This window comes from Sebastes fasciatus, chromosome 2 (assembly GCF_043250625.1).
Source record: "Sebastes fasciatus isolate fSebFas1 chromosome 2, fSebFas1.pri, whole genome shotgun sequence".
NCBI lineage: Eukaryota > Metazoa > Chordata > Actinopteri > Perciformes > Sebastidae > Sebastes > Sebastes fasciatus.
In genome coordinates, this window is record NC_133796.1 from 4,358,416 (window position 1) to 4,382,856 (window position 24,441).

Genomic DNA, 24,441 nt, shown 5'->3' on the forward strand with positions numbered 1-24,441 from the left:
AATAATCGACTTACTTGATCAAAAGAAAAACAAGCCATGCTTTCTGCATTTTAAAGATGAAATCAAAGTTCAAACCCACGAAAACAAAACAAAGCGAATGAGAGATGGAGACAGCGTCAGTCAGGGGACAGAGATCGCAGAGAGTGGAACAATGTTAGAAACGTTTGCCACTTATTATAGAACTTATTATAGAACTTATCAGAATTAGCTCTCATTGAATATCTAATCTTCTCTAGCTTTAGAAAGGACATGATATCACTGAGCCACTGAGTGCTGGAGGGAGCTTTAGTAGACTTCCAGTGAAGAAGATGCCGTCTTGCCAGTAGTGAAAGCTACAGTTGAACATCTTGCTTGGAGGTGTAACGGTTGTATAGTCTTCTGGAAACCCAAACATGGCGATATGGGCAGAGACATTTATAGTTATTGAAAGTATTTTTGACATAGTATCGGAGTAGTTTTGCCAAAAGCTTTTAAAGGTATAAATGACAAAGAGTAGGTCTACTGTAACATACAACAATTTGCCTCCTTTTATGTGGATGTCCAATCAGAGTTGATAGTAAATGTAGTCGAGTTGTTGCAGCAAAATCTGTAGTTCTTCCTGCATTCTGCATCGTTATTTGATCTGACGGTGACGTAGTTGGAGGCGAGGAAGAACAACAGGCGTTATGCTCTAGATGCCACTCAAAAACAGCTCAAACTACCTTGTTCTCCTCGCTTGTATTTGCAAACTAGCTACGTTTCCAACAGAGTATACAGCCGAAGAAATGCAGCAGAGAAAGGCCGAGGCTGCGGCTGCATTAGCCGAGCAAGAGGATACGGCCGATGGAGACCCTCCAGACATCAGAAGCTCACACACAATACATCCTGGGACATGTAGGCACTGATGGCACGGCTCTAGGAGCAGGAAAACTCAGCTTTCTGGGTCAATATAGCAGCACTGAGGAATTTATTGATTCTAAAGTCTACATATACCATCAACACTGATTGGACATCCCCATAAAAGGTTGTGAATTTTTCCTTTAAGGTATTCACTCTGAAGAATGTTTTGAAGACCCCCCTGCTCCTCTAAACACTGTTTCCAGCTTACTCTGAACCAGGTCTTGAACTTGATTCACTACCGAGCCCTGCTCTCTGTCAGTCCGTTTCAAGGTTCAGTCAGATAAGAGTTTACTGCTCTGTGTGTGTCTGTGTGTCTGCAGGAACATGATGAAAAGCCTCTACTTTACTGTTTGAAAGCTCCAGAGCAGGATTAGGGGTTGTGTTTTTTACACAGTTAGTGAGTTTCAGTGTCTGTCAGCAGGATGTTTTAAAAACCCAGAGAAAGAATTTCCATGAAGCTTGATGGACACGTGGGCTCGGCGCCAAGGAACAATTGATTTGGTTTTGGTGGTGATCCAGATCTGGGAGTTCTGCCACTGGACCATTAGTGTTTCTTAGCTGTAATTATGAATCTGATGGAGACAGAAACCTCAGAAACTCCCAGCCCCGCGGCTACATTTGCAGCTTTTAGACAACAATTTTTATGTATGATTTAAGTGTTAGGATGTGTTCAAGAGGAGGTTGAGTCTTTTTGGCCTCATTGTTGGCACCTGCCTGGTAGAAGAAGTGATTACCCTCCGCTTGCTTTTTAATATTTAAAAGCTCATCATGTTTGTCTGTTATTCTCCATTACTTGCGTACATCTCTGCCATGTTTCCCATGTTGTAGATGACCTGAGAGGCTCTGCTTCAGTCAAAGTGGCTGGGAAAAGATAATCTGATAATCCCCGAGGTATGACGGTGTACCAAGTTTGTTCTCCCTGTCGTGGAAGGAGTGAGTTAAGTGCAGCGAAGCGGGAAAGGAACCACAGTTGAGCAAGAGGCTGGGTCTAGACATTTTGGCAACAACAAAACCAACAACACGACACCAATGTCTGTCTTTGATTTAGTCATTTACCACAACGCTATCTGGGTGCTTTGTGCAGATACACAATAGTCTTTGATTTCTTTTTGTTACAGTGTTTTACTGCGTCTTCAAGTGAGGCAGCTGCTGAAGCACAAAGGCCCTCCACTTGTGTTCAAAGAGGCTGGTTTTTGTGTCAATGCGGGCTGACCGAGGCCGCCGAGCGTCCGATTGTTGCCGCCTCATTCATAGTCACCACAGACCCCCGGGGTCAGAGCTGAGCGCAGAGCCCTCACACTGAACATCTGTTAAAGGTTGTGTCAATTCATTCAGCAGCTCCATATAACCATCAGACCCTCCACCGGGCTCGCCCGAACGCTGGGTGGGTCACAGCTAAATCTCCGGGCAGGTCAAAGGTTAACACCGGCCCCCTGGTTGGAAGACGTATTGCTTTTGCGAACGTGGTGGGTGTGCAGACAAAAGAGACGTCTGTGGGTCCCCCATACAGAAACACTTAGACCCTCACAAAGGAGCTGAAGGAGCAGAGATCTTCAGTCAGGTGTCTCCGGTGTTGACGTGACTCGTACCAGGTCAAAGGACACATTCTCACCTGCGATGCACTCTGAACCAGAGCACAATGTAATTACATGATAACAGCATGGGGCTGTTGTTTATTTGTGCAGGGTGGGACTGTGAGAGCTACCTGTCTGTCAGGGTGTGTTTATAGCAAAGGTTACAGAGGAATTATCAATGAGGGTGGAGAGCCTCGTTCACCTCTACTGCTGCTGCTGCTGAGGCTGGATGGAGAGGAGTTGATTTGATTTTAGAGGTGATCTTCATCTGAGACTTAAAGGAACTGTGTAGCATTTAGGGAGATCTATTGGCAGAAATGATATTAATAAGTATGTTTTCTTTAGTGTATAATCACATGATAATAAGATTTGCTGTGTTTTCGTTCCTTTAAAATGAGCCGTTTATATATACATAGGGAGCGGGTCCTCTTCATGGAGCCGGCCGCCATGTTTCTACAGAAGCCCAGAACGGACAAACCAAACACTGACTCTAGAGAGGGACATTCGTGTTTTTGCGTCGGTCACTGTAGTTCTCCAACACGCTTGGCACACGGGAGAAGTTTCAGTTGTTTGCAATCTGCAGCCTCAATGCTAGATGTTGCCAGATTCTACAGACTGCACCTTTAAGACATCCAGAATTGTCTTAAAGGTGCATAATTAGAAAGAACTGAAGCTGCACAATCTTCAAAAATCTAATTTATTATAATACAAAATGTTTAGATTTTTTAAAAATCCAAATCTGTATCAAAATACAAAGTGATATTAATTTATTGCATATATTATTTTTTAGATTTAGATTTTTTAATTTGATTATGTAAAAAATAATAATATAAAAATATGAAAATATTATATAGACTATGAGGAAACAGAACAACAATATCCAGCAAACATATACAACAAACTCTCATTAACAACATAATTAAATATTGCACGTCTGAAAAAGGAGTAGGAAGAAGTAAATACTATATATATATATATATATATATATGTATATATATATATATATATATACATATATATATATATATATATTATCAATAAACTTAATATTTAACATAAATATTCTAACTTTCCACCTCAGTATTCACCATACACACCTCGATCACATCAGTCAAATCAAGCGAAAATTTTAGAAGAAAGTGAAAAGTGTCCATCAACAGTTCCCAAAAGCCCAAAGTAATGTCTCCAAATATCTGGCTTTGTCAGTCCAAAATCCAAAGGCACTCTGTTTACGATGACAGAAAACTAAGAAAAGAAGAAAATATTCACATTTGAGATGCTGGAATCAGAGAATTATTACCAAAAATTATCCAAATTATTAATCGATTGCCAATTCGTTTTCTGTTGATCGACTAATAGATCAATCGATTAATCATTTCAGATACCAAAATGCACAGATCTATGGGGATCAAAGTTTGACTTTATTTTATTTTACGATGTACTCTGCTAACTAACATACAAACAAGCAAACAGGTCTGAAAACAAAACTTTGGAAGAGATAGTACTAATTTATAGTGCTTTTATTAAAGTGTGCGTGGGAAAATATGACGTCCAGGATGTTTGGGCTGATTATTACCATTATCAATTAGTCTGCTGATTGTTTTCCAGATTAATCGTTTAGTTTATATAATGTCATAGAATATTTTGAAATTCCCAAAACAATTTCAGAGCGACGTTCAGATAAAGCTAATTGATTTGGTGGTTTCAGTCTTCTTCTGTTATTTGTTTAATGATAGGAGTAGTTGGGTGTTGTTTGGGTCGGTGTGTGTTTTTTCTTCCTCGGTCATGAGAGCGACTAATGTCAGTGAAAATAAACAAGGAGTCTCGTATTGATTAAAGTCATTTCCCTCTGCCTGCCCCGGAGCTATTCACTAATGTGCTGCTATAGTCTTAATGAGAGCCGGAGGAGGCGGGCTGACCCCTGCTCACCTCTGTGGGGAACCCTGTAGGGAGGGGGGGCGACCACTCGGTGACCAGAACTGCTAAAACTGGAGCCAAAGATCAAGTGAAAGGGAGAGAAATGACTTCATCTATGTGGATTACAACAGTATTCATATAATTTAGCTTTATGAATGTAAACCCTGCTCATTACCACTGATGTTTAAAACACGCTGGAGACATCTGTAGCTTTGTGCATCAGTTCAAAAAGTAAAACACACCCAGGTATTTAAAACAGTGAGAATGGTCAGGGGTTCAAGAGGTAAGATGTGCACACACACAATGGTCCTTTAGTCCTGCAGCTGAGACGCTGGAAGCAGAATAAAGTCTGTTTGAACATCAATCGTGATTTATGAGCCCATCGCCTCTTACGGTCAGTGCGACCTTCCTTGTTCCTCCGATATGAATTCCCCCATGTAAGGCCAGGACGGGAGCCCAGGGCGCTGAAGGGAAGGGCTGCTCAGCCAAGTGTGAGGGAGATGTGTATCGTTTAATTGGACAGGGCAACTACTGACCTGGGACGGAGCCAAACGCTGTGTTTACGGCCCGGGGAGAGATAAAAGAGAGGGAGCGGACTGAGAGAGATAAATGATGGAGATGTGGGAGAGGAGGTCAGAAACAGAGAAGATTGAGTCGCTTCATGCCTCATCACAAAACAGACCCTTAAACGTATATATGACACACTGTTAGCAGAGCAGTGCCAGGAAGCAGTCAAAGAGAGGGGCTTTCCAAGAATCACCGGCACTTCTCAGAAAAGGCACTTGTTCTGTGATGAATCAGAGAAACAAGACGGAGAATCACTGTTTCCTCGCCGTGTTTTCCCGGAGGTAAAGAAAGAGACGAGGCAGCTGGTAGAGCAAAACACTCAACAAAAGGCTTATCTGGTATCTGGTAGCACCTCAGACGTATCTCACACTGTGTCGGTACTACAGTTGGCTTATAATTGCTTTTGATATACAAAAACATGCTGCTTTTGGTCTCAAAATGAAGCCAGTGTTGTGGTGAGGTAGTAGATCAAACATGAGGTTCACTCTGCTATCAGAGCCTGGTATCTGTTCCCAAGCTGATCTACAAGGTCAGTATGTTTACCAGCCGTGACGGCGACGCTGGTGTTGATTTCACCTTGAGTCTGTGTGAGTCATCAGGGCAGAATGTGGACCTGACCTGGAGACACCTGCTGTAGCGGGAACTACCACAGAGGAGGGATAGAGGACTTTGCCAGGTGTTTATATTTCTGTCTGTCTGTGGACAGATTTTGTTACCGCGATAGCATCACAACCGTGTAAGATGCAGTCACGAAACGTTACAGGTGTGTAGTTGAGATCAAAATGAAGGCAGAGTTTGAAGAAAGAGGTGTGGTCCGAGCAAAGGTGCTGGAAGTAGGGGGGTAGGAAGTGGGGAAGGGGCTATTGACTCTACCGATTTGGCGTCGCGGATGATCTCTAGTAGGGATGTAATATCATGTATTGCAATATTATGTTTTGCGATACTGTATTGATCCTCAAAAACACTATTGATTTATAATTAATAGTTTACATGCAAAGATTAACTTAGTCAATAGTTATTTCATTGTTTCATTGGCAAAGAGATCAGTGTATGTTCTCTATCAAAGTAGCGCTATGATGTCGGATGTTACAGGGACTGTGATGCAGATCCAAGTAACTTTTATTTACTCAGATTTTATGCGTATGCTGGTGTGTTCTTTATACTATAATTTTTTTTTTAAATATCACAATATCGTCTTGCTAACAGTATCACAATATACTGAATTGTAACACCGGTATCATGAGACGTATTGTATATCCAGATTTTTGCCAACACACAGCCCTAGTCTCTAGTTTCCTAATTGATATCAAGGCTGATCAAACTCTTATTCTTTGTTTTAGTGAGACCTACAGATCTCTGGATGTGCCTCACTGTCAAAAACACCATTTCCTATTATATTTAGTATACAAGACAAAATGAATGCACTGGTGTCCATCATGGGGCACCTCTTAACACTGACTTGCCAGTAGGTCAGTGATTACAAACTCATGCTGTGCAGCCAAACATTATTCAAACCCTCAGAACTTTATTTTAAATCATAGTAAAGATCCCAACGTTTCCAAAGATGCCAAATATGTCAGGTTGAATTATGGGAAGATTTGTATTAAATGATGCACCGCGAATATTTCCATTTGATGTGTTGGTGCAGCCATAAAAACTAGTCTTGAGTCTTGAGTTTGGATATTTCTCTCAGTGTAAACTTTATGCTGCTGCAAAACAATCCCACCTTCAGGTCCACTTTTCGCTTCTTTGTGTGTTTGCGTAAATCTCCCCCTAGTAAACATGTTATTGCTAGTTTGAGCCGGCTGTAATTGAGCTCTTATTCTGATTATTAGTGAAATTAAAAGTCTTCATGTAAAAGCAGCAGGTGATACCGATGCAACAGGTTTTCTAGCATCTTTTATGTAACGGAGGTCAAAAGTTGGACGGCGGTGGGGTGGTGGTGTTCAGTCAGGCAGGCGGTCTCTTCCTCTCTTCCTCTCGGCTGTGTGGGAGTTAATAAGGCACTGTTGGGGTGGCTGGGGGGGAATTAATGATACTGGCTGGATGGGGGGGCATTCCTGACCTTGGCTCCTGCCCACAGGGGGCCGCAGCTTATTTGTGGATATTATCAATGACCTAAAGACCTCGGCTGTTTGAAGTGTCGTGAAGAGACGTGTGTTTCCTTCCGTTCTGCTTCTCAAACACCTGCTGTAACAACGCCAGCATCTTCGCTTCTGTGTAGGTGCGTTCCTCTGTGTGTGTGTGTGTGTGTGTGTGTGTGTGTGAGATGTAAAACGGTGAGGTGTTGTGATGTTCCCAGCTGATTGACGGTGTTTGTTTCTCTCTCTCCGTCTGCAGGAAGCTGACTCTGTGCTCGGCCCTGACCTTCGTCCTGCTGCTGGTCGCTCCCGTCTGCCTGTCGTCCCCGCAGAGTGTGAGTACGACCGGCCCTCATCAACACAACTCACCGCACGGCCTCGACAGGAATGCTTCTGCTCACTGTCAACACCTCTCACTGTTTTATTGACCCTGGATTTATCGTCAACCACAGCTCCTTCTCATGTCGTAAACCTACGCACGCACGTGTAGCAGGCGCCACTACACGGGCCGTGTAAACGATAGTAAACCTGTAAAACAGGAGAAATAATGAAGCGGAGAAAACTTGCTGCCGTTCGTCTGGTCGGTCTTGCCAGAGTTTAGTCTTCCTCTTGTTTTCACTCATTCACACAATTCAAAATGTCTCTTTGGTCTCCATTCACCAAAAGTTAACAAATAAAAAGTACAGTAAAACTAGGGCTGTTGAAGTTAACACGATAATAACGCTTTAACGCAAATTTGTTTTAACGTCATAAATTTCTTTAACGCATTAACGCAATTGATCTTTCAATCTTTCGAGGTTGTAGCGCGCTCCATTTTAAAGCTAGAGTGAAGATACTGGCATCAAATGAAACTAGAAAACCTAAAGAATCCATTGGTACCAACCATGTCAATCAATCAATCAATCAAACTTTATTTATGCAGCACCTTTCAAACAAGTCAAATGCAATTCAAAGTGCTGGACAGACGATTGGCAAAAATAGAGTGTTAAAAATCGATTTAGAGTAAGAAAGCAATAAGAGATGGGTATTTGAGATAATAAAAGATAAATAAAGTATTAAATAATAAAAATAACAATAAATATAAATAAATAAAATTATGAAACTACACAAAATAAGCAAATTGTATTCAAATAATAAAATTTTAATAAAATAAAATAGAATAAAAGAGATAATAATGATCAGCAATAAAATGATGATTAAATAAAATAGAGTCAAATAAACGCTATAATGGTGATGATAAATTAAATAAGTATTAAAAATAAAAACTATAAAACTATGAAACACTACATAAAAGCCAGACTAAATAAATGGGTTTTTGTTATACTAGCTTGTCGCAAAGGAGGCTAAATAACGCTCCAAACTTACCCTAAATTTTGGAGAGGAAAAACTGTCATGTCCATTTTCAAAGGGGTCCCTTGACCTCTGACCTCCAGATCAGTGAATGTAAATGGGTTCTATGGGTACCCACGAGTCTCCCCTTTACAGACATGCCCACTTTATGATAATCACATGCAGTTTGGGGCAAGTCATAGTCAAGTCAGCACACTGACACACTGACAGCTGTTGTTGCCTGTTGGGCTGCAGTTTGCCATGTTATGATTGGAGCATATTGTTTTATGCTAAATGCAGTACCTGTGAGGGTTTCTGGATCAATATCTGTCATTGTTTTGTGTTGTTAATTGATTTACAATAATAAATATATACATACATTTACATAAAGCAGCATATTTGTCCACTCCCATGTTGATAAGAGGATTAAATACAAGACAAATCTCCCTTTAAGTTACATTTTGAACAGATAAAAAATATGCGATTGTACACAACAAGTCAGTCAGCAGCCATGATGTCAACCTTTGTGTTGTGCAAATACACAAAGCTAATAGCTGGATGTTTCAAGTGCACCATATGGGACCTCGTCTGTCAGGGCCCAGGGCCATTTCCCACAGCCTCCACACTTTGTCCTGCCTTTACGTCCTCGTTTTCTTATGTTTGACAGAGTTAAATGTTGTGATTAAGCTAATTTGTGCAGAGAAAGGTCGTGCTCTCGGGGTTCCAGAGAGGAAAAACCAGCTCATTTAGTTAATAAACCAATCATATCCCTCTGACCAGCGTCAGATGTGAGCAGGTCTGCTGGTCGCTGCTGCTGATTGGGTTGTTTTCGCAGCGTGTTTTGTCTTCTGGTGGTATTTTGTCTTGTGGTAATGTTCCTCTTGGTCTCTCCACGCTCTGATTGCCGCCGCGCCACCTTTTCTACCTCCGACCGCAGCGTCCATCTTTCATCACTGTTTGTCTTGTTGTCAGGCAGACCCCCCCCCCCACCCCCAACCCCGCCCCAGGCCCGGCTGGAATAACCAACACATAGTCAGAGATCAGCTACCCGTAGTACTCCTCTGTACCCGCTCTCTGTGACATCAAACACAGGAATGTATGGAGGGTCAACACACACACACACACACACACACTAAAGATCAGCTTTTCATTGCACAGTGAGTCCGTGTTTTAACTGGTGTCATTTAAACAGACGTTGAGGAAAACTAAATACTGCCACGTTTAAAAAAAAAATGTTGTTTGAGATGTTTCAGATTGCTGAAACATTTTCTGCATTCAGTCATCGACGCAGCTGCACTGGAAACGTCTCTGTTGTCCAGATGAGAACAAGACAAATAGAGCGAGTGGATCATGAAACGCAAAATGCAAGACTAGAGCTGGTTGTAACCGTGTCGAACTACAGGTGTATAAGAGTTTATACAGTGAGCTTGTTTTAATATTATTGTGATGGTATTTTACATGTTGTGGCTAAAACTGGAGTCTTGACGGAGACTTGAGCTGCGATATAAAGCTGAACTTTGCTGCAGAACTGACACCATTGTGTGCATCCTCCACACATCTGTGGCTCCATATTTTTCTTTCTTCCATTCAGGGTAGAACTGCACACAGCAACGAGGACGCATCTTGTATGAATAGACTTTGTTGTAATTGTCACTGGACAATCATCAAGAATTCACCAAAACATCATCGCATGGTCTTTGACTCGTAAAAAATTAATTTAGATCTGTTCACACGTGTTTTAGATGTCCTTCAGACTAGAAAACAAACAGCACTTGATCAATTAAATAATGATTAATACAAAATAGTGAGGACATAGTACACTAAAGGACAAGATGGTGTTCTGTGTGTTATACTGTGGAAGAGTCAGTGGCCTATGTCTGACTTAACGGACCAGTGTGTAGCGTTTAGGAGGATGTGTTGGCAGAAATGTAATATACATATTAAGCATGTTTTCTTTAGTATATAATGAATATAAGAGAGGGGTTCCTCTCACAGAGCCGGCCACCATGTTTAGACTCATACTTGCCAACCTTGAAATATCAAATAGGGAGGATTTCCAAACCAAAGCGGTGGATCTGCGGGTCCTCCCCCAGAACAAATAGGGAGTTTCAGAGACTTTGTTTCCTGCTTTCTGGTGACTTTTAAAGAATGAAAATAACAAAATAATGAGTACACTGCAGCAGCATACTTTGTTAAATAGGCCTGCTTTAATTTTACTTTTAATTCTCAGAAAAGAAAACTGAATAATTCGCCCCTCTGGTGTGAATAATGTTGTAGGTCTATGGTACGACCGTACGACGGAGTATTAGGGCCACATTGAGGGAAAAAAATAAATCTGAGATTTCGAGAATAAAGTCCTAATATTATGAGAATAAATTCATAATATTATAAAGTACTAATATTACGTGTTATTTAATTTTTTTCTTGTAAAGTTATGACTTTATTATCGTAATATTACAACTTTTCTCTCCATTTCCCTCGCCTTCTCTCATTAACTGAAGGTCCTTTCAGACACATCACGACCACGACGCCACTGAGCTCTGAAACACGTTATTTCCAATGGCTTGCACTACGCCACGACGGCTTTACTGTGATGCTGTGATGTGCGGCGACGCAGCTCAAACCACGCCGCAGTGTTGCGAGCAGTTTTCCTCCGCCAAGAAAAGACAGTTGGTGTAGCTCTATTGTCCTCCAGGTGGAAACAGTAAGGATTATACAAGCTGCACAATGCCAGAAACAGGTTGAGATAACAAAAACGGGAAAAAAGGTGTAAAAATGTTTCATAAATCTGGAGAAATACAGGAGAAGTGTGACCTTTGGAGGAAAACGGGAGAGGGCGATGAAAAATGTGAGTCTCCCGGGAAAATTGTGAGGGTTGGCAGGTATGTTTCTACTGTAGCCCAGAACGAGAGGGACATTCATGTTTTCACATTTTTGCGTCAATCTATCTGCAACCTCACCACTAGATACCACCAGATCCTACACACTGCACCTTTAAGAGTCATTTTTAAGATGATAAATCTGAGCTGATGTGCAGGTTTTTTTGCACATAATCAGATTATTAAGATTGTGGATGCAGTTGTCCTCTTGTTGCCTTCATGGTGTAGAGTTTTTCCAGCCGTGACTGTCTCTGCAGACTGGGAGAACTGGTCTGCTGACAGACTGGGAGAACTGGTGGGAGACAGCGTTACTGTTCACCTGCGTGTTGGACTGTAGAGTCTGTCTTTGTCTCTGTTATTGTATGCAGTTTGCTTGTCAAAGAGCAGACTTTTTTTTCTCATGTGAAACAAGGGAGGGGGCGTGGGGGGGGGGTTGTGCATTGTAAAGGTCAAAGGTCACTGTCATTAATGTAGAAAGCCAGCTCACCCCATCTCCAACTGTTATCAACGCTAATTTGAGCGGCGGTAACACTAATGAGGGCAACCTCAGGTGACCCTGCCATGGAAAATGATGGAGAGTCGTAGCACAGGTCGCTCTCAGCTGACTGTGTGTGTGTATGTGCGTCACAAAGTCACGAAGTCAAAGAGCCTCAGTGTTTCCGCTGAAACAACATGAATGTCAGCGCAGTCAGACGCAGATGATCATGTTGTTAGTTTTGAGGTTTAGGATGTTGAGGATGTTGTAGTTGTATCACAGAGGTGGATGTTCAAAAGGCCTTACCGTAATAGTTTTATGAATTATTATTCATTTTATGTTTTATAAAAGTAGACACACTTTTTTTTATTTTATTTTGTCAGTGTGTCGTACTGTAGTACAAACAGGTGACAAATTAAACAGAGCAAGGTGTAACGAAATATACAGGCGTTAACACGAGACGTATGAAACAGACGTTTAGTTGTTTTTGTTAGTGGGAGTATTGTAAGTGTTTGTGTGCATACATGTATGAAAGTGTTTTGTGTAACTGTGTCATATATTAATGTACGAATAGCTGTGACCAGAGGAATGTGCAAGACTGTTGACAAAAATAGACACTTTTTCAAAAAACGTCATTTGGATTTGTTGAAGAACGAGAAGCTCAATGAGTCGGGAAACTTATTTACTAAAGGAACTAAAATGTAATAATTTAAGTGTGATTGTGCACGAGATGGTGGTCGCTGATACAAGTGAAGTGGGAAAATTTAACATTTGATCGATCTTTTTTGTCTCTTAAGTAGGGCTGTCAATGTTAACGTGATAATAACGTGTTAATGCGAATTAGTTTTAAGTCCACTAATTATTTTAATGCATTAACGCAACCTTAAACGTTGTAGCGGGCTCAGTTTTAAAGCTAGAGTGAAGATAATGACATCATATGAAACTAAAAAAAACTAAAGAATCCATTGGTACCAACCATTTCATACTAGCTTGTCAAGAAGGAGGTTAAATAACGCTCCAAATTTAGCTAATTTTGTCGAGGAAAAACTGTCAAGGTCATTTTCAAAGGGGTCCCTTGACTTCTGACCTCCAGATATGTGAATGTAAAGCATATTGTTTTATGCTAAATGCAGTACCTGTGAGAGTTTCTGGACAATATCTGTCATTGTTTTGTGTTGTTAATTGATTTCCAATAATAAATATATACATACATTTGCATAAAGCAGCATATTTATCCACTCCCATGTTGATAAGAGTATTAAATACTTGACAAATCTCCTTTAAGGAACATTTTGAACGATTAAATATTTTAATGAATTGGCAGCCCTTTGTAAACATAATAAATTAAGTGCAGAACATGACAGAAACATCTACTTACACCACTCAGATGTGATTATACAGTGGAGAATCCTGCATAAATTTGCATATTAATTGAGGAAAGTGGTGGGAAACGAGGACAACAGCTGTTTTTGCACATGTTCTTATTCACATGTGGGCTGAGCGTAAACTCATCTTGCACAGCAGATACTTCAGATGACTTCAGCCCCTCCTGATAGAAAGGTAGCTGAAGCAGTTGTTGAGTGAGTGAGTGTGTGTGTGTGTGTGTGTGTGAAGAGTTAAAGAAGTGTGTGTGTGATCCAGCTCCTGTGTGAGAAAGCGTTGGGAACGCTGCCAGTTGTCAGTCCTCCTCCGGGGCAAACACTCAGGAATGTGTTTGAGATTTCTCTAATCACTTTTATTGTTTGGCTCTGATGGTCCTGATCCACCAGGCTCACAAGGTTGGTTTTCATACCATCTACTCTCTCAGTGGATCCGCCTGTTGTTGGATTCTTGGCTGTAAATAACGTGGGGGTTTTGTTCGGCGTCACCCAGGACGCTTTTTCCTTTTTCACAAATGATCTCCTGTCACTCTGCCACCACTGTGGTCTCTCTGTCTTCCTCTTATACATGCAGGGATTGTGAGCTGCTGACAGCTTTGAACACGCAGATCAACACTGCAGAGTGATGCTGCAGAGTGATCGCAGTAGAGCAGTGAGAGAATCATGTTGTCAATGACTGCATGAAACACAATATAGCCTTCTGTAAACAGAAGACAGCAGCTGGAATAGAAACTAATCAGTATGATCTCTGAAAATGTTGACAAGTGTTGATATTGTGAACGTATCAAGATGCAAATGCAAAGATTTTTAATTTACCAATAATTGCGTTGAGAGTTATCAAAATGTTATTTATTTAAAAAGTAACTTGCAAATAAGTAGTAATAAGTATTCAGCATCAAAGTGTCTCTCTCTGTCGTCTGTTTCTCAGTCGTGGGTTTCTGCGTGGCATCCCTCCGGCGAGGCGGCATCGGGGCGTCCGGCGCGCGCCCGGCGGCAGCTTCACTTCCGGAACGAGTGGGCGGCGTGGAGCGGCTGGTCTGTCTGCTCACGCAGCTGTGGGAGCGGCGCCTCGGTGAGGACGCGCACCTGCATCACCAGGTAAATATCAGCAATTTTCAAACATTCTTTGGATGTTTTACACATATATTTTGGAAATTTTTTCATGTTTCTCAGATATTTTTCACTCATATTTTCACATCTTTTTAACATATAATTTGGACATTTTTCGGATATTTTTCACAATTTTTTTTGACATTCCTCATTAATATTTTTCAGACACTTCACTTATATTTTCTTAACATTTTTCACTAATATTTATCACATATTTTTCGGACATTTTTCACATATTTTCCCGGTATTTTTTACTACTTTTCTCTGAACAATATTTTTTTTTTAAATCAAATGTTCACCTATTATTGAATAATCCTAACAAATGTGTGAGTCCCATGTGTGGGATATGTGCTTTGTGAATGAGAGAACTTTTTGTCCAACCAGACTGCAAAGTGACGACATAGTTTCCATGTGATAGTGAAAACTCTTTCCTTCTGTGTTTTCTCAGTCCCTTAAATCTCTGTTTTTCTTCTTCTTGTGTCCCAGGAACCCGGTGGGCGGACCGTGTTCAGGAGATCCCAGACAATACAAGATCTGCAACACCAAGGTCAGTCCAGCTCAAAGCTTTTCACACTGAATGAAAAACCCACTTTCGATGCAAACACTGTAGAACAACGGCTGCTGTTTGCTCTGGAAGGTGTGTGTGTGTGTTCGGGGCAGGTGTTTCAGGGTGTGATCTGGAATTTCACCGACATATTAACTCGTGTCTTCGCCGCTCTGAACTCTGGGATTTATCTCTGAACAGTCGGGTATCAGACCTGCTATTGTGCTGTGAGGTCAGCGGATGTGTGTCAGACACGTTGGGCTGCGTGTTGGGTGTGTTTGGACAGCCAGTCGCTGCGGCCCGTGTTGATTAAAGGAAAAACACACAGATGGGTCGCAGCGTGTTTAAGCATGCTGGAGTGTGTGAGCATGTGGCAGTTTGTACGCCGGGATGATCTCACAGCTTCAATGAATGGATGCAAATTCACAACTTCTCTCTCTGCTGCAAGTCATGATATGAACATGAAGTAACTCTTTCTGTTCACGCTGAGACATCTGCTGACTCACCACAAGGTTATTCATTTGTATTAGAATCATTGTATACATACAGGTACATACATGAAATTTGTCCTCTGCATTTAACCCATCCTTAGGAGCAGTGGGCTGCTGTGAAGCGCCCGGGGAGCAACTTGGGGTTCAGTGTCTCGCTCAAGGACAGTTTGACATGCAGTCAGAAAGAACCGGGGATCGAACCCCCAACCTTGTGGTTAAAGGACGACCTGCTCTACCCAATGAGCCTATTTTAAGTATAAGATTAGAATTACAACAGGGTTAAAGTATGGGCAAGAGTTGGGGTTGAGGCCCAGACACTTCAAACGAGCATCAAAGAACTAGCGGCAACGAGGGCCGACTTTTGCCTGAACACACCACAAAGACTACAGCTGATGGCCAGCTAGCACATACGTTCTGCACCTGCATTCACACCAGATCAGGCTTTGCAACAATTTAACGCAGGGTTGTGAGGCGATGTGGAAGAGTCACTTTAATGGCCCATTAACTGCAACAATTAACGTCTTTTGTTGCCTCATGGCTGGGTTGTATAGCTCTAGATCGTCGGTTACGTGATTGGCCACTGCAGCGTGACGTTGTGTTTCTCTGAAAGTTGATTCTGTCTCTACTTTTCCGCGGCTTCTTCCATTCAAAATGAATGGGTGGACACCACTGGATCTGGTGTGAATGCACCCTAACTCTCCACACCAGCAGGTCGCGGTAGTCTGTATTCATCATTCAAAAAGGGAAACCGGAAGACCTAAAGGACGGCGGATATACAAGCTGTTGTTATGATACGTACCTGAAACAAAGCGGCGTTTGCCGACCATTTTCACACCACTCTCACTCACCACTTAGCTTCATTCCAGATGTTCATGTCGTTGTGAAACTATCCGTGTGTTGGAACGATCAGATGAGATGAAGATGAAAAAAGAGAAGAGCCTTCTGTGTTTTTCCTCTTGACTTTACTCGTTGGTTTGCTTTCCTCACGTACACTGATTTGTGTGTTGTTAAGGTTGAGTTTGAGATAAACTTTCAGGGAATTGTGTGTGTGTGCAGGAGTGCCCCCCCAGCTCGGAGGACTTCAGAGAGATGCAGTGTGCTGCCTTCAATGACAGACCGTTGGTGGCTGGAAACTCCTTCAGATGGACCACCTTTCATGGAGGTCAGTGAACACAACTCACCGTTCAGCTGCTGAGGACTTGTTGTTTTGGAGATAGAAGGTTTTCACAACAGTGGTGTAGATGCACTGCAATCTTTCTGCAATACAAAGTGGTTAATTCTTCCCATTTTACTGGCAGTAGATAGAAAACAGATAAGTATAGTTGTGTAAAAGCCGTCGTAGCTGCTGTGCCACCAGAAGTCAAGAAGACCAATCAAAAACTCAAGACTTGAGATTTAAATCAAGTGTCGTCAGAACAAGTCAAGAGTCCAATACCAGTTAGAATAATATGAGATAATATGATAAAAGTTAAATAACTAAGATTATAAAATCCTAAAATATGTAGTACAGTGTAGTAATGTTGTAAAGTAGAAGTAGTTTTATTGGGTATCACCAACGTGTTTACGTGCGTATTGTCAAAAAAATAGACTTTAAGCGTAAATAAACGCGTCAGGTCGCAGCTACACCCGTGAGACAACATTAACATGAGAGCGTATCTCTTCCGTGAGATGTGTGAGTGATAGATGTACGTGTCCACAGGCTCCGTCCTTTCCCATTCATTGTCTATGTAAGCAGCCGTGCAATGCATCCAGACCATCACATTGGCTGCTCCTCCTTTGCATAAAGTTGAAGTCTAAGCAACTCGCCGCCTCTGGAAACTCCCGAAAAACTTTTAAACTAACCGTTGTCGATCTAAAATTACAACAGATTCGGCAACTGCGTGGCTTATCTCTCGCCTTGAATGTTGTCAGAGACACAGTTCAGTGAAGTGCATAGAAAATAGTTTCCAAATGAGCCGGACGATTTGAAATCCGGGAGCAGCAGCAGCCAACGAGTGAAAGCATTCATCCAAGCGGCCCATCAAGCGTCCAATGCTGGGAAGCGGCGTGACCCCTCACGTCCAAAACCACCCGTGATACTCGTCTGATACGCTTGCAGTCTAGACACGGGAGAGGTGTACAGTAGGGAGGCAGATGGTTATTTCCATACATTGTGTTTTTATGAATGTTCCACACATGTGTGCAGTCTGCAGGCTTGTAGGTGTTCAGAGTTTATGCGTTCATACGATGGTCTGATGGTCACTCACCCCTACAGGTATATTTTCTGTCTGTTGTCCCTCATGTGTAACTGTAGTTACTGTATTGTTAGCAGTGAGGTGATAAACTTTCCACGCTGCCGTAGTTCTCTCGTCCACTGTGAGGCCTGCTGGGTGTTTATTCCACACGGGGTTATGAGTTTCCTCCATGACATCTGCCAGTTTCTCCTCACCTGCTGCCTGACTCTGTGTCTCAGCCTCCTCCCTCTCTGTCCTCTCTGTCCTCTCTGTCCTCTCTGTCCTCTCCTGTTTTCTCATAATAACCTGAATGAGTGACTGACTGGAGATCTCCTCCTGTAGGCTCTAACCCCTGTGAGCTGAGCTGTCTGGCCCTGGGACACAACTTCTACTACAACTTTGGCCGAGTGCTCGATGGGACGGCCTGCGACAAGGAGCCGGGAGCGGTGTGTGTCAACGGACTCTGCCTGGTGAGTGGCAGCAACACTCTCTGTGTGTGTGTGTGTGTGTTCGTTGTATTCATGCATTTCATGTCTGTGTTTTCCCCTTCACTGTTCCCCATTTCAAAGTTTTAGCTGAAGTCTCTCCTCTCTTCATTCCCACCCTGTTGTGGTGTAACTGGTGTTGACCATTCTGACTGCAGCTCTCTGGAGACCTGAACTCCACGCTGTGCGTTCAGACCAGCGTGCACTTATCAGCCTTCAGTTAGAATTACACAGTCCTGATCCCACATCCAGCCTGTCCCCTGCTCACCCCTCTCAGCCTCACACAGATGGGGATAGTTGGACATTAACTGGTGTCCCTCGGGTGCTGCAGCACATGCAGAGTAATGAGATACATGAGATACATGAGATACATGAGATACATGAGTAACACTCATCTGCTACATGAGGGTTAAACTCATCAGCAGAGTTATTTTACACCTCTGACACAGGATTAATGCATGTCTATGTTTACATATTTCTATATGTGTGCATGCTAATGTGCGGCGTAAATAAGCGCTCTATGGGTCGTTGACGCGGCTGGTTGAGGTCAGAGCAGCACAGGGCCTGAAACAGGAAGCAGATGCAGCTGGTGAGGACGCTGCAGGTCACAGATTGAGATCAGACTGCAAAACACATGGCTGGTTTGGACATGAGCGAATGTGTGTGTGTGTGTGTGTGTGTGTGTGTGTATGCAGCTATTGTAGATGCTCTTTCACAGATAATTTTGCATTGTTAAAGCGTGTTTTTTTTTATTTGCAGTTGCCAAATGTTGATCTGGGAGTTTGTTCAATCAATAATTATCTAATTTCAATCTATTATAAATCGGAGTAAGGAAATCTGAAAATAGTGAAAGATGCCCGTCATAAGTCACCAGTACCAAAGTGGGTGTCTACCGGTTGTATGCTTTTTTCCGGCCAACAGCCCTGCAGCTATTTGCTCATGAAGGAAAGGATTGGACAAATTACAGAATTGGAACCTGCTGGTGGTGTTACATTAAAAGTCATCAAAGGATCACCAGACTATTACAATTCATCCTCTCCAGAGACGTTGAATATCTGCAGCAAATTTCACCCAATAGTTGTCAAGATATTTCACTCAAAACCTCAAAAAGATGTCAACCTCATGGTGGCGTTACAGTTAAAGTTGAGGGATCACTAAAGTCAGTAGGATTCCTCCTCTGGACACCATGAATTTCTGAACCAAATTTCAATACAGCAGTTGTTGCAATATAGTGGTGGACCGACCGAACGACATCACCATCCCTTGAGCTGCTAGCAGTTAACATTCTGTTGACTGATGAATCAATTAACTGACTAATTGCTTCAGCACTGGTCCAACCACATACCAACAGTGACAGTAACCAACTAAAAGCGGTCAATTAACCCTGAATGTTGTGGACTGAAAGAATCAGTAGCACTAAGTTTATTTCTACACTCTCAAAGTTACATGAACTTGAGTGTTTTGTGGTGTTTTGCAGGAGCGTGGTCGCTCCCTCAGTGGGGCCCTCATGTACTTTGTCACCGAGGATTCATTTCCTGTTGTGTACGCTCACAGATGCTTGGAGTGTTTTTGTGTTTTTAAGGGGCTTCGGGGGGGCTGATTATAGGTTCCCTAGATTGCTGCTCTCTGGCCTGGGAACCTCCCCGTTGATTGGTTTGCTCTGCAGAGCGCGAGATGAAGGCCGGAGAAGAAAGCGGTCACTGTAATCCATCTAGCGACGAGATTCTCCACACGCCGTAAACCATCCAGCTCCTCCGCCTCCGTGCTCTTTGCTTTGGCATTTTAACGTCTGCGGAGACGAGTCTCTGAGCCGTCCTCCTCTTCTCCAGAGGCATTGAGCTGCCGTTGTGCCCCAAAGTCAATGTTTGTGAGGAGGAGAAAATGACAGGGGGAAGCAAATAAGAGACGGAGAGAGAGAGGGGGTGAATCATGGCAGAGGGTTTCAAGGTGACTGTACAGCAGAGACAAAACAAAAAGAAAGGTTAGAGGTTGCCGGGGCTCTCCTCAGAAAATGTGTGAAGTTGGAGTGCAAGGTCAACAAGTTTTAATGGTGACGTCCAACCAGCTCAAACTGTAGTTGTGTGTGTGTGTGTGTCACGCAGAAGCCCGGCTGTGACTCCATCTTCGGCTCCAAGCAGCTGGAGGACGCCTGCATGGTTTGTGGAGGACAAAACACCACCTGCCTGCACCACAAGAGCGTTTACCAGAGCAACGCACTGGAGGCAGGTAGGATACACAAACACACACACACACACACACACACACACACACACACACACGCACACACACACACGCTATCATCACATTATCTCCACGAGGAATCAATTGCAGTAGTTTGAGACCAACACCATCCTGGGATATTTCCAGGCCCTCTAGTTGTGTTTTCCCTCCCAAACGTTATTCGTCATTCACTCTTTAGTTTAGCCGAGAGGTTATTGTTCTCTGATGGAGTGAAAATTAACCATGGCAACAGTTTTGCCAAACAAAACCTGTTGGCTGCCTTCCAGGAAGAAATTCAGCTTAACAACATGTCCTCTGAAATTACAGTCGTTAAGATTTCAGGAGGGGAGGAGGAAGAACACAGAGTTCACTCTGGCTCCATGCCACCAAAACAGTTTCTACCTACAGGTACTGGTACAGAGTTTAACAGAGGGTCTGACTGTTCACATCAAACATGTTGGTTTGTCCATGTATGCCCTATCGAGATGAATCTGAAAGCAATATTCCTGTTAATGAATAAACAACTGAATTGCTTCACAGGTTACCAAAAAAACACAGTCCAATAAACAAGCTGCGTCTGAGTCGGTGTGACCTTCAGTTTGCTTAGAAAAGTGCAGTATAAACCAAAACAAACCAAACTAAAGAATTTAACTTAGTAAATATTTGCTCTATCGTTCAGACCGAAGAAAATTAACTGTTTAGTGTTCAAGCATTAGAGGCAAACATCCAAAAATGGCACGTACACATGCAAATGCCTCTGTACAAAGATGTGTAAATGTTGCTGTGCAAAAATACGACGGTATGCCTCGTGGGATAGAAAAAAAAGTGAATTGTAACTTCCCCTGCTGCTGCTCTAACCGCATTTACACAATTACTCAGTTACTCTTACTACTGCATCACTTTTTTTCGACGGGAAGGGCACCCTAGAGGGCACTACATCATGTTTTCTCCATTTAAGGCCAACCTTAATGGCATTTTATCATGTTTTCTCCAATTAAGGCCACCCTAGAGGGCACTGAATCACTTTTTCTCTACTGGAAGGGCACCCTAGAAGGAACTTTATCATGTTTTCTCCATTTAAGGGCACCCCAACGGGCACTGCATCATGTTTTATCTACTATAGGGGCTATATATTTACTATATATATATAGTAAATATATATATACTATATATTTGTGGTGTATTTTTAAAAAAAAGGGGGCGCTAAGGGGGTCAGTCGCTCCTCCCACCCCCTCCCTGAATCCACAAGTGATTGTCATTTTATATTTGACTTGTGAAAACATGGATCTATTAGTCTTAAAGCTATTGAAATCCCTCAGATTGTGAATAGATACTGTAGAACAATGTTGGCAGTGATGTAGAAGGGAAAGAAAATTGGGACAAAAAAGTCCTTTGGATCCCGTGTTGGCCTCTACTGAGAATTAACTGAGAATCACACACAAACAGAAAGTAGCCAACACCTCTGGCGTGCGACTTGGCTCGGTAACAGTGACTTCCTCACACAGCTCAGTGTGTAGGCCATAAAGGCTCAGATTGAGCAAGAAGAAAACAGGCTGATAATGGCCGCTTTGTTTGGGCTACTTGGCAGCCTTGGGAGGTTTTCTCTCCTCCGGCTGATGGAGGACGGCTGCACAGAATCGCTCCTCACAAGGTCAAATACCGACGGCCTCAAGGTCATCGCTGCCTGTCTGTAACACTTGACATTTCCTCAGTGACAGCGCTACATCTTCATGTAGCTGAAGCCCCGCGGATGAACCTTAATAGTGAATAGTTCCTCTCTGAGACGGGGTAAGCAGGGGCAACCAGGGCTACGTGCTCTTCAGAGGCCGTAACGAATGTAGTTCATCCTGCGGCTGCTTTTGACTCCGGAGCAGCAGGGGAACCATAGAGCTGTCCCAGCCTCTTGTTGTTTTGGCTCAGAAGTGAATTATCACTCTGTAATGAATGGTTGTGGTTTCAGCCCATTCATAGATCGTCTGTCTATGTGCTCGTAAACCCATCCTGTAAAGTTTAATCATAGTTAATCATTACTGACATCATAGATTTTGATTGTTTGATGACAGGCGATCTTTGCAGCAGCGTTATGATACAGTACAAGCCACAAAATCTCTTCAAAAGAACATTATTATCTGATTATTTGTTACTGATTACATATCAGTTACTGATTGCTGGAAAATGGCAGATTTATTGTGCTATGCAGAGATCAACCTTGAATATAAAGTACAAAGTGAAGGCCTGCAGCAGTTTCAAATGGCTGCACGTTTGTACTAATAACTGTAATAATGGTACGGTAAAATATTTACAGCTGTTGTTGGAATGCTTCCACAACTTTTAAAAGATCATTCAGTAATGCAGGAGAGAATTTATTATTCAATAGATACCTACCATGTGCTGCAGGTTGTGAGCAGACATGTCTTGATTACACCTACTGTACACGTTGCTTTACACTATTTTAAAAGTCAACCTACAAGTTCACTCAGTCAAAGAGTCTCTTAAAAACCTAAATAACTTAAATTCTCATTCAAAAGTGCTCTTTCAGAAAGATGTTTGGTGACAATGAGTCTAAACGTTCGACACATTCTCACTCCCAACTCGTCAAAATCCCGCCGCTTGGTCAGCGCCCATCGGCATCGGAGACTGACGCACGGGGTGCCCCTCTTACTTTTGAACAGACCAGGGATGGTGTGTCAACATACGCTCGTTACATGCATAGTGTCCTTTCAAAATAAACTTTGTTTGTGTAACTATATAAAACCTCAACATCATTAACATTATGTCAGTCTGTAATTACAGTATGTGCAAACCATGTGGACACCAGTGGATTAGGGCTTTGAAGAAAAATGACAGTAATTTGCAACCTTGGTTTTTTCTTTTTTGTAGTTAATTTACATACTTATAAGCTAGTATAACATTGTGGTAATCACTGTCATTATAGAGGCATAGGATTTCACAATGGAGTCCAATGTAATCGAGGAAATACAAGCCCACAAAACTGCTTTTTTTTTAAAGTGGTCCTAAAGTGGTTATTTAGTATTGCAAAAGACTCAATGACACTGCTGTGTCTCAGTTCGCATATTTCTGTTCTACACTTGCTATTTTGAGCGAATAAGTGCGTTCACACTGACAAGTATGGCAACATGCAGTGCACTATGTGTACCTGGATGGTGTACTCATAATGGTCAAAAAGTTAAGTGTGGAACGCTGGACACTTCTTAACCTCGAGGTTCAGGCAGCGGTTGAGGTTGCTCCGGCGAACACCTCACTATACAAATGTAAGCTAAACACCGCTTTACTGTTTTCAGATAGAAGGCATCAGTCTTGTTTATTAGGTTGATTTAGCAGTCTGTAATGATTTAGTACCGCAAACGACAATGTAATAAGCGTCAATCGTCATTTCCAGTGAATGCACAACAGCCGTTTTCGATTTGAGACAACACCACCGTGTGGAAATTCACGCACTACGCAAGCAAGTACATAGTGTACACAGTGTACTACATGGAAGTGTACTAACATAAGTATCCCAAATGAGACACGGCAAGAGTTTTTAAAAGAATGGTCAATATTGATGCAGTGGAGGCCGAGATATCCTGAACTTTCGGTCCCTAGTATGGGTCAATCTCCACAGAAACCCTGGATCCTACACTTCCCATAATGCAACCTGACGGCGTTTTTTATGACACAATATCTGTGTAGCGTAAGCAGCATGTTACCTTATCACGACGACCCTGTGCTGCATGTCGTCCCCTCTCTCTCCTACTTTCCAATCTATATCTAATAAAGGCAAAAAGGCCAAAAAAAGAAGAAGAAGAATCAATGGAGATTCCCTTTAACCACAAAGACATGCCTTTAATTTATGACTGTAAATATAACTTCTCATTCTGTTTGACCTCTAAGAATAATCTCTGCAATGCAACAGGACAGTCTTAAAGGATTATGTGATATTAACTTTTAATGTTCTCCTTCATTTAGATTAAAATAACTTCAAATGACTCGACTTTATTGAAAGCCATCTGAGACTTTCCTCCCCTTGGCATCCACTTTGTTGTAAAGCTGTTTTCAGTTTCAGCACGTGTGTCCCCAGGTTGTAATAAAAACTGACTTTTTCCTTTAATCATGTGAAGTAGTTAAACCAAACCTCTGACTGAGTGTCTCTGTTTGCCAGGAGGACCTTTTGGATACAACGAAGTGGCCATGATACCAGCTGGAGCCACTCACATCCGAGTCACTGATAACAGCAGGAACTATCTAGGTATGACTGTCACACATACACACACAACATCTGGCCTGCCGTGTATATC

At 42.3% G+C, this 24,441-nt stretch overlaps 1 protein-coding gene across 1 annotated transcript in view; it reads left to right on the top strand.

The window, feature by feature from the left end:
• adamtsl5 (ADAMTS like 5) overlaps positions 1 to 24,441 on the top strand; it is a 42,342-nt gene that overhangs the window by 5,787 nt on the left and 12,114 nt on the right. The window contains exons 2-8 of the mRNA XM_074659595.1: positions 7,278 to 7,353; positions 14,009 to 14,178; positions 14,677 to 14,737; positions 16,282 to 16,387; positions 17,781 to 17,908; positions 20,026 to 20,149; positions 24,306 to 24,392. Of these exons, the coding sequence (XP_074515696.1) occupies positions 7,278 to 7,353; positions 14,009 to 14,178; positions 14,677 to 14,737; positions 16,282 to 16,387; positions 17,781 to 17,908; positions 20,026 to 20,149; positions 24,306 to 24,392 (752 nt within the window). The remainder of the gene's footprint in view (positions 1 to 7,277; positions 7,354 to 14,008; positions 14,179 to 14,676; positions 14,738 to 16,281; positions 16,388 to 17,780; positions 17,909 to 20,025; positions 20,150 to 24,305; positions 24,393 to 24,441) is intronic.